The sequence below is a fragment of the Triturus cristatus genome, chromosome 10, assembly GCF_964204655.1.
Source record: "Triturus cristatus chromosome 10, aTriCri1.1, whole genome shotgun sequence".
NCBI classification, from domain to species: Eukaryota; Metazoa; Chordata; class Amphibia; order Caudata; family Salamandridae; genus Triturus; species Triturus cristatus.
In genome coordinates, this window is record NC_140593.1 from 927,204,938 (window position 1) to 927,218,398 (window position 13,461).

A 13,461-nucleotide genomic window follows, 5' to 3' on the forward strand; every position below is an offset into this window, starting at 1 on the left:
CGACTAGATTGTTCTTAAGAAGAGCTTTTTGAAATCTTAAAAACGGATGTGTTACATAAATGACAAAACAAAATGTCTGTCTTTGTCTCTCTGTTAAGTGTATGGGTTAAGGATAGAAATTAGACAAAATTGTTTTTATTGTGTTTATCATATTTTATATCAGTGTTTTGTGCATTAACTTTCTAATCTCACAGGTTTGCATAATGTGATATGTGTTTATGCATTGGTGGGATTATACATGTTTGGTGTTAACATAAACAAACATTTCTTTTAATTTTTAATTGTGTTTTTTATATAAAATAAAATATTTTTTAATCATTTTAAATTGTTATGGTTTAACTTGACATTGTACATGTTCTAGCACATGGGCTTTAGATTGTATCTATCATAATTACTCAAGTATCCATTCTAGTTTTCCACCAGGGAATTTTCTTTTTATGCTTGTACATAATGTACCATGTTCTGGTTTGTTTAAGCTTCTAAAAAGGATATGAGTGATTTATATTTAACATTCCACCGATATGCCATCAATTCAGAATGTTAGCTCTGAATTTTATCCTCCAGTGTTCAGATTGGTGGAGATTCTCCTTCTTGGTAATTATTGTGGTTCCTATGGCTGGAGCGTTTCTTAATAAACAACATTTTGCACCTGAGTTATATAACATTTTGAATAATATTTTGCAAATGTTAAAGAATGTTGTTTTCAAATATGCTTTAGCCAGACTATTTTATTTGTGTGTTAGACGTTCAGGGTGGATAGCGGTAATACAGTTGGCCTATTTCCTTCCCTACCTAATGTAATGATTAATTTAATTTAAGAGTATTTACTGTTATTTAAACTGTGAAGCCTAGTGTCATATAATAATGTCCTCACTTGCTTGTGTTTTTTGAGGGTTGGAATGATTAATTGTCTTAGATAGGAGGTGGAGGTAAAGGTGGTACTGGAGCACGTTAGCTATGGACATTTAGGTAATCTGTTGCCAGGTTGGTCAGGTTTTCATGATAGTTTGATGGTGGGCGTTGCTGGTACGTAAGTACAACCGTGTGTGGTCAGCGCAGGAGTGATGGAGGAAGATTTGGCTTACAGCCTTATGGGCAGATTTAGATTTTGAAGATTATAGTGGATATTGGCAGGCCTGGGATATTGTTGAAATATAATTTAGAGAATATTGAGCTTTTCTAAAAATCTGTTTCACTTTAGTGCAGCCTGTTAAAATGAAGCTGTAAGCATTGTAACTGGGAAACCAATGTCCGCCTAATACAAAGCAAGTAAACCAATGCCCGCATAGCACAAAGAAAGTAGAGCGGAGATGTGGAGACTGGAGGCTTAGATCAAACTGGGCCCCCCCATTCACATTACTGTCCAGTGTACAGAGCCCTTTAGTTGTGTTCTCTGGAAGCGGCACATTTCATAATCTAATTTAAACAGCAACAGATTTATTATTTGAAAATTATTATTGTGCCCAGAAAACGCCCTGGAAGTTCAAACCTCACACACTGAGTTTAGGCAGTAAAGAATACTATGTTTTGATTAAAATGGCATATTGGCGCAGAAGTTTGCTGTCATCATGCATTATTAAAGATGCGCTGCATAGGTCAATGTTTCATAAATGATGCAGTGCTTTTTAACACCTACATAACTCATGATATGCTTCATCAATATAGCACTAACTGCTACGGTTATTTAAAAATAGTGATCCAGTTACACTGCAGAATTTGGGCTCATTTTTTATTTGTTCAAATGAAAAATGTTGCTCAATCTTGCTTTGAAAAAAGTTAATATTGATCAATCAAATCCATGGACAGGTAAGCAGAGGATCGGTGGCCGGTATACAAAAGGGCAATTTATACATTGCAGCAGGACTACCCACCAGGTTCCCTTGGGAAATACCCAGCAACCAAAATAATCTCAATCAAATGTTTTTTTTCTGAATGTTGTGATTACACCATAGGTTTGATACTGCCAGATAACAGGAAACAGTTATTTGTTCGGATGATCTATATCAGTAGTTCTTAACCTTTTGACTTTGGTGGACCCCTACTTTGTCATTACTAGAACCCGGGGACCCCCACTGAATCATTACTGGAATCCAAGGACCACGACTGAGGAATTACTGGAATTCAAAGATCCTGGTCTAAGCATTTTGTACGATTTAAACCGCAAAACAATACACAAAATACAGAGAAAAACATTCATCAAACAAATATACAAGGGATGGACTATTTTATTTAATTCACAAATATGAAAAGTCTACATTTTAATAGAAGGTTGGAGCTTTTCTAAATTCAATTGAGGCCACTCATCGTCAATGCTATATTGTTTGGTGCTTGCTCCTCACCCCTGAATCAACCTGACAATACCAACTTAATTTTTAGCCTCCGATTTCAGATTCCTTCTCATTTACAAAACCTTTTAACATTTTCAATTACTTCCTAATTTACATACACAGTATTGATAGGTTAATATTAACTAATCTTTTAAGCAGTTGTGAACTCCTTGAGTAGGCTTCGTGGACCCACAGCGGTCCCCAGACCACAGGTTAAGAACCACTGATCTAAATCCCTTTGTTGCCCATGTTAACTGGTTTAGTCACTGCCTTTCAGGACTGTCCATGTTAGAGGAGAGAGAAAGACTGAGAGAGAGAGATGGCATGAATGATTCTTGTACTTCATATTTGTATATTTATTTGATTAATGGGCCAGACCATTCAGTACTTACGCTGTTGGGACATACATTTATGTTCTATGATTTGTTGGGGTGAAAACCAATTGCAGTTTCTCTGCTCGTTCTAATTCGCTATCCCTCAAGTAGACATTCATGTTCAAACAGTGAGATATGTAACAACAGAGGTTTATTTTTATATAGAAATTGTTTGCAAAACAAAAGCAAAGAAAAAATCTGAGTGCAAGTTCCAGTCAACAAATTATTAATCCTCATAATATCCCATTTTTCTTTTTTCTGTTAAAGGCTGACGTCTATTCGTTATTTGAAAAGCAACTAGGACGCTGTGCTGATGAATAGAGAGATCAACGTCCACTCATGGTCTTGCTCCTATTTCTTAAATAGTGAGAAGCGATGGGTCCCAGGCAGACTTTCCTTGACACCAAAGTGCCTGAAGTTTACGGCTGAGAAGACCGGTGAGATTCTGGTGAGCTTCCACCTGTCCAGCATCAGCGAGATCAAGAAGGAGTCTTCCACCTTCATTTTTAGCTCCATCACCATCTTAGAAAAAGGGCTAGCCAAGCACTGGTTCAGCTCTCTCTACCCTAACAGGAATGTGGTCTTCAATGTCATTGAGCACTTTTGGAGGGAGGAGCTGCTGTCTCCCCAAAAGGCAGGTCCCTCCGGAGCCTCCTTACAAAGCACCAAGGGAAAACAGATGATTGACTTGGTATCGGATTCTGAGAAAAGATTGGAGGACACAGCAAAGGCTCTCCATCATCAGGGGGAACAATTTGACAACATTATAAAGGGCCTGGACAAGATTGAATCACAGATGGATGTAGCAGACAGGTGCAGTAAACATTTTAGTAATTCATTGTTTGAACGTCTGCCTTTGTTTTCAACTAAATTTAGGTTCACTAAATGATAATGTGTCAAGGAAGTGCTTTTGATTTAGTTTGCATCTTTTATTTTTTTATTTTGCATAGTTTCTGTAGCTTAAGCCACTTCCTTGTGTTGCAGCATTGCTTAAACAGTAGTGCAGCTGTAGTGCAGAGAACCTCTGGGGTTGGATCTGTGTTTGCATTTTGTGGCTTGCAAAATGAAAAAAAGACTCCGGCTGTTTTAATAAAATGCTTTATTTAAAATAATTTGTGATTGTCAGTATTAATGAACATATTTATATTAATACAATATACATTTGAATATAATGAATATTGATTTTTTTCACAAGTCAGTAGGTCTGCTTTATATATGTTGATGGGCCAAACTCCATGCCGCTCACGGCTGAAGGCTGTGCTCGGCCAGCGTGTTCGGCACCCGTGGGATTTTGGGAATAGGGACTGGCTGGTGTTCAGCCCTGTGCCCAACCCCACATTGCCACAGCCGAAGACCATGCACAACGGCGGGGGTGGACATCTGCGGGGGGTTGCATGGTGATGGACATCTGACTTTACGTAGTAAAACATAGAGTTTCACTGAAAAAACTAGGTAAAAATGAGTTTATAGTTAGGAATTGAAATAGTTACTTATTTACATTAAAAAAAAACTTAGAAATTCACCAAAAAAAACAAAGGTTAAAGGAACATTATAGTTAGGTGAAAATGTCAATTATAACAGAACATTTTAAACAAATTAAACCTTTAAAATTCACTATTTATAGTTATCTCAAGTAACTATAACTCCTGTCCTAAAGTAATTATAACACGCACCCTCGCCATGTACTGCTAATTACCTCAAATATTACAACACTCACAAAATGTCAACGACTACATTGATAACATTACTGCAACTTCTGAAATGACATATAGTTACTGTGGGGCACAAGTCATAGTTACTTGAGATAACGATAACAGGTGATTTTCAACTTTTCATCTAATTAGAACGCCCCCATATATGCATATATATATGTATATATATATATATATATATCTCCTTACTTCCGCGATATGACAGCAGGTTATTCGCCTTCGCCTCACGATCAACGGACACGGACCAAAAGGTAGTGCAAATCAGTTTATTCAGATATATCGTCATAACGTTTCGGCTCATCCGAGCCTTGTTCACATGACAATGTAATGGTGGTGAGCTCTCAAATTTAAAGTGACAGTGCAGATTCAAAAACAATCACGTGTGAGGCTTGGTAATAGACATAAAAGAATTACTGGCAACAATTAGAATTTTTTCATTGTCGGTATATACAAAATAACATATCATAGAATAGCCATAAAAAACACCATAATGATCTGTGTGGAATTAAATGAATTAAAAAATGGTAATGATAGAACATACTATTCATCATTATCTTCATTGTATCGCGTAACATGAAATAATTTTCATAAGTGCCATAAATGTGCAAAATATGCTGTTCACGTGCAAACAATTGCTAATGTGCAAAATACGCTTGTTAGATCCCGAATCACTGCTTAAATGCATTTCAGTGAATTTCTGCCCCTAAATAGAGGACAGTTATTAAATGAATATTCCACGACTAGATACATGGTGCCAGGCTTAAATCCCCTACTACGGGACTCCATGTTTAGTGTATAACCGGTTAAATCCTTTTGTCAGTGAAACCATGTTTATCTTTGGTACTGTCTAAAACGTAGACTCAAGTGCATATATAAAATAATAATCAAGTGTAATAGTGTCTGTTAAAAAAACAAAATTTTAATTTTAAACATCTGTTTTTACTTAGGGCGTTCCATAGTTTAAAGATTGAATATTTCTCAGTTTTATTCATTTTGTTTCTAATATATACGCAGCCAATGGGCTATCATGAACCACGTTATAAGGGATTCTTGGTAGGAATCCAACTTAACATCGTTAAGGCTATGTCTTCTTGGGTATCACCTGGTTGGTTCTAAGGCTCCCTTAGCTACCTAAAAATAGAATTAATAGAAAATCAAATTTCAACCATAAAATGATGTCTCCATTGGAATTAGCTGTATCACTGAGAGCATTGCCTGTAATCCGCACGGGATTGTCAACGGACTCTGGAGTAATCCTTTCGTTACATGTAATACTTATTTTACAGCCCTTGTTTTCAGAACAGGCATGTACTCTTTAGGGTATTTCTGGGTTTCAGTAGGCTTTCTACAAAAGATAAGACACCGTGATCTTTATTGAAGTTCTAGACAGATGACTATTGTTCCAGAATAAAAGAAAATCACTATGACATTTCAATCCGTCTCTTAGTGAATAATGATATATAAATGTGCTAATTGTATTAATTGTTTCTTTATTAGGATGCTGACCGAACTTGAATCTCCTGCATGGTGGCCATTTGGTGGCAAGTCTAGGAAAAGCTCTACGGGCACAAAACCCAAACAGCTGTCTTCTTCTGACTTCTCCAAGGCCCTTGGGAAAGAGGGCTTGATCCTAAAAATTCCAATTGTATTTTCCAACAAAAAAGACACTAATCTTCAGCCAGGAAACCTTTCTATCCTTGTGTCTGCCCTGGATATCCATGACTCCAGTGCCCGTTTGGTGCACAGGTATGAAAGGGAAGACATAGATGACATTAAAGTAGTTACACCATATGAAATCATTGTACGACAGAGATTTATTGGGAAACCAGACATTACTTATCAGCTACTCTCAGCCAAGATGTTCGATGCCATCTCGGTCTTGGAAGTCCAGTACAAAAAGAAGATTGAATTCTTAGAGGGTGCACTGGTATTTTCTCGGGGTAGGAAATCTCCTGAGGCCGATACGGATGGATCATTTTGGCAAACAGGTAAGAGAAAGAACAGATCTATTCATACCTAAGGTCCTTACTTGAGAGGAAGGTATACATTTTAGTTAAATAGACTTTCATAAAGTCCTTTAACAGAATAAAACAGAATTCCAAGTTGTTGTGAGGGTAATGAAACAAAGCCCTCCGGATTTTAATTAAGACAAATGTTCCCTGGTTTTTATGTTTGAATGTTTTTTGAAATAGTACCTTAAAAAGCATACCTTTTCAGTGTTTTTTCTCTTTTTTCCTCAATTTTACATTTCTGAAAAGCAAGCAGGACTCCTAAATCCTAACACATAATATTGTATTATTGACGCATTGTTGTAAAGAAAAGAGAGAATAAGTTTACGTTTTATATAGAGCAACTGATCCATTTTGCAATTCTCATGTTAAGTGAAAGGAGACAACTTTGAGGGCTAATGCACTTTGATTATAAAGCTGTCCATCACTCTGGAGCTTAAACCTGAAATTTGACTTTCTCTCTGCATATTTTTTCACCTTTCTCCTTCGTTCACTGCTTTCCTTCTTAGTCTTCACAACAAATACCCCTGCACAATCCCAAATTGGAAATTAAACTTCTAGGTTATGGGACTCCATTGATAGTAAATCATCTCTGCACAAATGCAGGATCCTGGAATACCATTCTAAACAGAAGGTTTACAATGCAAACATGCCTGTAAGAGGTTACATTTTCTGCATATTCTCTTTTTTAGTTTTGAAAAGTAATAGCATATATAGCCAATTTGACACTAAAATAACATTTGGTTGAACACACCCCTGTACTACACACTACTTAGAACCTCAAAATGCAGGAGAAATGCAGCCTCCAATACTGTGGGTGCACATTGTGCCAATTAGACACTTAAACTTTAAGTACAGAGTCAGTCAGCCTCCAAATCGTGCATTTTATTTTTTTTGTCCTCATTCGCCATTGGATGTACTCAGAGCTATTTGGGCTTCTCCGTGGCCCCCCTCTTGGTTGGCGCCAACTAGAGAGCTCTGTATCTGAATGATGCACTTTACACAGAACCACTCTTTTTCGTATTCGGATCGTTCTGACCCTCTCTCTGAGTGACCCACAGAACAACCAAGGGGTGAAATATCCCAGTGTAGAGGCATAATCATTGGACTGTGTTCACTGCGTTTTCAAGCCTGTCTAGCCAATCTACACATGGTAACCAGAAATCTTTTTTCTTACTCCTCTTATTCCGTGAAGCCCTATCAAGCTTCATCGTATATTTAACAGAGTTAATCCAATATATAACTGTCGTAGATGTGTTTTTAATCCAATATTTACAAGTTTATCTCCGTGCAAGTAGAATCAGATAAAACAATAACTTATTTTTATCTGGGGGCATAGACTCATAATTTGGCATTATCCCGAAAAATACCAGCCTTATGCTCACCTGCAAGTCCACCCCAAGCATGGCTATGATGTCTTTACTTACACTGTCCCAGAAATGATGTAGCATTGGGCAGCTTACGAATGCATATGCACATCATCCGATTTTTCCTGAGAGCACTTAGGGGATTTTGGTATGGCTCCCTTTGCAAATTTGGAGAGCTTTAAAGGAGACCAATACACCCTGTGGAGACAAAAGATGTAATTTCGCCTTAGGTTTGCAGCTTGGACTGTGGAATACAAAGTGTTATAAGATACTTGCCATAGTTCTTCTGGATAAATCCCAGGGAAGCTCTCTCCCCACAGTTCCGATGGAAGTTCGAAATCGCCCTTCGCTAAGTCGATCAAAAGCCAATATATGTTTGCCACTTCTTTTCTTCTCCCAACTTTTCTCCTTAAGGCGGACTCCAGTCCCTTTGGTATGCGGACAATTGTTCCGACTGCTTGATGCCAGCTCTTTATTTGCAGGTATTTAAATTTAGACAACTCGTTATCCATGATGCTCCTCAGATGTTCCCAGGAAAACAGAGAGCCGTCTGGTACAAGTTGTCACCAGCTCAATATTCCGGCTATTTTTAGGGGTGTTGCTAGGGAGTCTTTAGTTCATTCTGGAGAGCCCGGAGCATCCCAGATAGGAGCCAGTGCACTATAGTAGCTGATTTTAAATGCTTTCCTGATTTTGTACCGTATAGAGACTAGCCCATGCAGAGTCTTTAGACGTACCTTTTAAAAAAATCTGACTTCTCTGAATTTATATATAAAACCTTGGTCTCCTCTCTAACAGCATCACCTTTAACATTCTCCCAATGTCTAAGCCATCTGGTTCATTCAGAAGCATTTTCCCGCCCTCATGAGAAGTACCCATGCATAGAAGACTAAATACGGCAAAACACAACCCTCCCTTGTTTTTCTTCCTGCAGAGTTTTTTCCACGAAATTCGTGTGCCTTTAGATGCCCATATAAAACTGTTTATTTTTGACTGAGATTTCTTCAGTCCCTCTTCTTTAAAAGCTAAAGGGATATTTTGAAAAAAGAATATAAGTTTCGGTAGGACCATCATTTTATCATCATTTAATCTGCCAATTATTGTTAATGGTAAATATGCCCAACTGATTAGAGATTTACATATCTCCTTACTGACTTTGTGGAGGTTTATTTCTGGAATGTTCTCAATATTTTGTGAAATCATGATGCCCAGATATCTTATCTCTTTTTTCACTACATGTAGTTGTGTATCTACATTCCAGGCCATGCAGTCCGTCTTGGACTCATTTATCTCATAGCCAGAGACCCAGCCAAACTGTGAAGCCACATTATATACTGTTGGACTTGCCGTACTTAAATCTGACGTATAGACCATCAGATCATCGGCGTATAAGCCAACCTTTTTTTCCCCGTTCTTATACCTAAAGGGAGATATTCCAGTATGACATCTAATCTTTTCAGCTAGTGGTTCAATATACAAATTGAACAGTAACGGTGATAATGGATACCCCTGCCTTGTCCCCCTCTGGAATTTAAAGGGGGCGGACATGTTCCCGTTCACTAAAACTCTGGCTATGGGTGTTTGATAAATCAAGCCCACTGTCCTGCAGAACTTTTCCCCCAGATTGCACAGGCTCAGTAGCTGCATTAGATATGGCCAGTTGACTCTATCAAACGCTTTTGTGGCGTCTAGAGTGATGATAGCCAGTGGTGCTTTGTGCAGGGTTGCTAGGTCTATTGCCCCTATCATATTGTATGTAAGGTCCTGAATTCCTCTCCCCCGAACAACGCCTTTTTGATCCTTGTGCAAAAGACCTCCTACTGCTTCATTTAATCTCTCTGCTAAAATCTTAGCAAAGATTTTATAGTCAACGTTGAGCAGGGAGATAGGTCTATATGAATCACAGGAGTTAGGTGGTTTTGATGGTTTGAGGATCAAAGCCACTGTGGCTTCATTCCATGATTCCGGCATGTTCCCGCCCTCTTAAAAAATTTGGGGAAAAAGCTTCTCCATTATGGGGATGAGGACCTCCATGAAACATTTATATAATTCTGCAGGTAACCCATCCGGTCCTGCTGCTTTCCCAGATTTTCCTGCTGTTATCGCTTTCTTCACCTCACTTCTTATAATTGGACTATTAAGATTATAGGATTCTTCCTCGTTGATTTTATTCGGGACATCTTGGTCCACTAGTTATATCTTCCTGGTACACCTTTCCGAAGTGCTTTTGTAAAGCCTCCTCAATCTCTACAGAGCTCCTAAGGATGTTCCCAGAGGATTCACATCTTAATTATTTTATGAATCCTCTAGCTAGGTCCTGTTTGATTTTCCAGGATAGTAGCTTTTCGCAGCCTTCCCCATATTTGAAGTGGGCTAATTTGCTAGCTTGCCATTTCTTTTTTAACCTTAGTTCCATCACCCCAGCAAGTTCCAATTTGAGAGATTGTAGCTCTGCTAAAGTATCTTCTGTCGGAAAGCTACTCCCATGAGTGATGAGCTTTTGCTCCAGCTCCTGGATACTGCACCTGATTTCCCCCACCTTAGCTCTGTATTTCTTTTGTCTGGATATCTGGAGTGACATTATGCATCCTCTCAAAAAGGCTTTGTAAGTGTCCCATACAATTCCTATTGGAGCACTATCTATGTTAGTTAAAAATAATTATTTTGTCTCTGCACTTAGTCTCTATCATTTCTTCCTCTAGTAGGATGGCACGGTCTAAAGTCTATCTCCTAAGTGACCTTGACCCAGCTTTTCAGATCAAGAGTAAATAAGAAGAAATCTAGTCTGGACTTGTGACCATACTTCTTGCTGTGGAAGGTATACCCTCTTCTGTTTCCCATTTTGTCTCTCCATACATCGACCCATCCTAACTGTCTCATAGAGGTTTTTATCGTTGATCTCATCTTGCAGGTCTGTGTTGCTCTGCTTTTTAGTGAACGATCCATAACCGGCTCTAAAACAATGTTAAAATCTCCTGCAAAAATGATAGGGTCTGAAAAGTTTAGCAATTCCGAAAGCAGGCCCCTAAAGGGGGCTGGATCATCTATGTTTGGCCCGTAGTATCCTGCCACTGTAAATTTATGAGAGTGACACTTAATCTTAACTATGGCCCATCTCCCCATCTTATCCACTTTGCTGCTTTCTACAATAATAGCAGGGTTTCTTTTAATTAATATAGCCTCACCTTTTGTCGTTAATTGTTGCGTGGTACAGACTATATCCTAGATCCAACTTCTAGACTTAAATAGGTTTCTCATTTCAGTGTCTGTTAGGTGTGTCTCTTGGAGTATAAGAACTTGTTCTGGGGCGTTTTTAAGATATTGAAGGATCTTTTCCATCCTATACTTAAATCTTAAGCCATTTACATTCCATGACAGAACCCTCAACTGTACATTTGAGTCGGTTATTGGCTGTGTCATATCCCTGTCACTAAAAAGATTTTGAGGGTCATACTAAGGCGAGTCGGACAAGTTTTTGAAAATGTTCTCCCACTGCTCCCCCTCCAGTGCTCCCCACCCTCTCCCTCACCTTTCCCCCTCGTGAACACTACCCAGGAGAACCCCCTCTTTTTCCCTTGTTCCCTTTGGCCCCCTCGGGAATTTTAAGCAAACGTATGTTGTTCCTCCTTTGGGAATTTTCAAGGGATTCTAGCTTCTCTTGGAAACCCATTTCTTTTTCTTTCATCTGGATTATATCTTTTGCATTTTCCTCTGTTTGAGTGACTAGTGCCGTTACAGTGGATTCCAATGCTGCTGTTCTGGCTGCTAATGAGTCCAGCTTAATTTCAGCTTGATTTCTTTCTGACACTACAAATCTGTTTCTGACTTCAATTGTCAGCATTTGCAGCAAATCTGAAACTGATTGGGAAAGCAAATCTGAAACTGACTGGGAGAAAGTCTGGTCTACAGGATCCCTTCTCTGGACTGCCACTTGCCCAGGATCGTTTCCACCCAATTGTTTGTCTCTTAAGAGCTCCATTTCCCCCTGATTTGTCAATGGGCTCATATCTGTATCTTTATCTCCTTCGTCTGCCATCGGTATTTCCTTTATACCCTCTTCTAATATCTTCATGTCACCTTCGAGTGCCTGAAACCTATTAGGGCTTAGGATACCTTCCGGATATTCAAGTGGCTTAGGGGCTCTATTAGAAGTAGTGCAGGCTATAGGTATGGGAATCCCGCTCTGATGAGATATAATAACTAAATGTCTCACTTACCGCGCAATGCACGATTTGGAAGTTTCGAAACTTCCAAATCGTGCATTGCGCGGTCAGTGAGACATTTAGTTATTATATCTCATCAGAGCGGGATTCCCATACTTTTGCCTTTCTAAGGCTGTTTTTCACTGCAAACCTGCTTTATTCATGGGGATTTTTGTCTTTATTTGACAACTTTTCAATGTTTCCTTAACATTTTTGCAGTAAATATTTTTCTCCTTTTAAACTTTAAGGTGCATGTTGTCTGACGTTTCCTCTTTGACCACCATGCTGGCCATTTTTGACACATGGCAAGAAGTCCTTGAAAGACTAATACATTATTTGTGTTGTATGTCTCAGGATTCCTCCTTCATCATAAAGTGTCAAATCTGCCTGGGGATGCCTTATAAGTACCCAAGGAATAGGTAGTGTCTTCACCTTGCGGTCCACCAGCTCCAGATGGATGATAGAGTTGTCTATCACCTCTTCAGCTCCAGGTGTTTCTGGGACGGATTCCACTTTGGCATTGGTAGACCTCTCCTCAAGTCGCCGGCTCTCCTGCTGGCTCTCAACATCAAGGTGTACACCATCGAGGTGTTTGATTTTGGGAGATTTGATATTGAGGCTGTCATCATCAAGGCATTCAGCGCAAAGATTGTCCTAGTTGTGGCACCGAAGGTCGACAGTTCTAGGAATTTCCCCTTTATCTTCTGGTGGCTCCTCGTCAGTGAGATCAGTCCCTGCGCCAGGGGACCCGAGTGCCGTAAGGGAATCTCCTGTCATTACTGTGGTCCAGAGTGGCTATACACTAACGTCCAGAAAGAACATGAGACCCTTGAGGCGCATCATGGATGTACCATATTCTCTGGAACCACAATCCTCTACAGAAGAGGCCCCTCCACTACCTGTGGTTGAAGATGACTCGCATCTTTCTAGAGGCTCAGTGGAGCCACCTATCTCATCAGCATTATCTCTTGTGGATGTCAGTCCTCTAATGCCACCTTCTTCAGCTCCCCTAAAACAAATGGAGAAAAGACATGACCCTGCTGTACATGATCCACCTAGAAAAAAAAGCAGAAGAACATCCCTCTATATGTGCTCTCTCTCTCTCTCTAGAGAAGCTCTGTCAAGTTCCCAGGTTCCAGATCTCACACTCTTTGAGAAGGGTCACGTATTCTTCAGGATCAGACATGAGTGGTTTCTTTGTTAGATCTCCAGATTTGCCATCTCCTAATGTATCCTTGGTGGATGGTGTGGTCACATTTCATGAGGTTATGAACAGGCAGCTCAAACATTTACTATTGAAGCATCAGCCCCGGTTTGTGAAACATCTGTCAGTTTCTATACTCTTTCTAAAAGCTCGAGACTCATGGCTACTGTCATTCCTGGCCTTCTCAAAACCATTATGTATACCGTTTTGATATCTGTTTCTATAAAATTGGTCAACTGCCATCAAGAAAAGAAATTCAGCCCTCC

At 39.3% G+C, this 13,461-nt stretch overlaps 1 protein-coding gene across 1 annotated transcript in view; it reads left to right on the forward strand.

Moving 5' to 3' along the window:
- Positions 1-13,461, forward strand: part of SNAP47 (synaptosome associated protein 47) — a 172,420-nt gene that overhangs the window by 38,771 nt on the left and 120,188 nt on the right. The window contains exons 2-3 of the mRNA XM_085628760.1: positions 2,969-3,514; positions 5,911-6,401. Coding sequence (XP_085484886.1) covers positions 3,015-3,514; positions 5,911-6,401 — 991 coding nt within the window. The 5' untranslated portion in view covers positions 2,969-3,014. The remainder of the gene's footprint in view (positions 1-2,968; positions 3,515-5,910; positions 6,402-13,461) is intronic.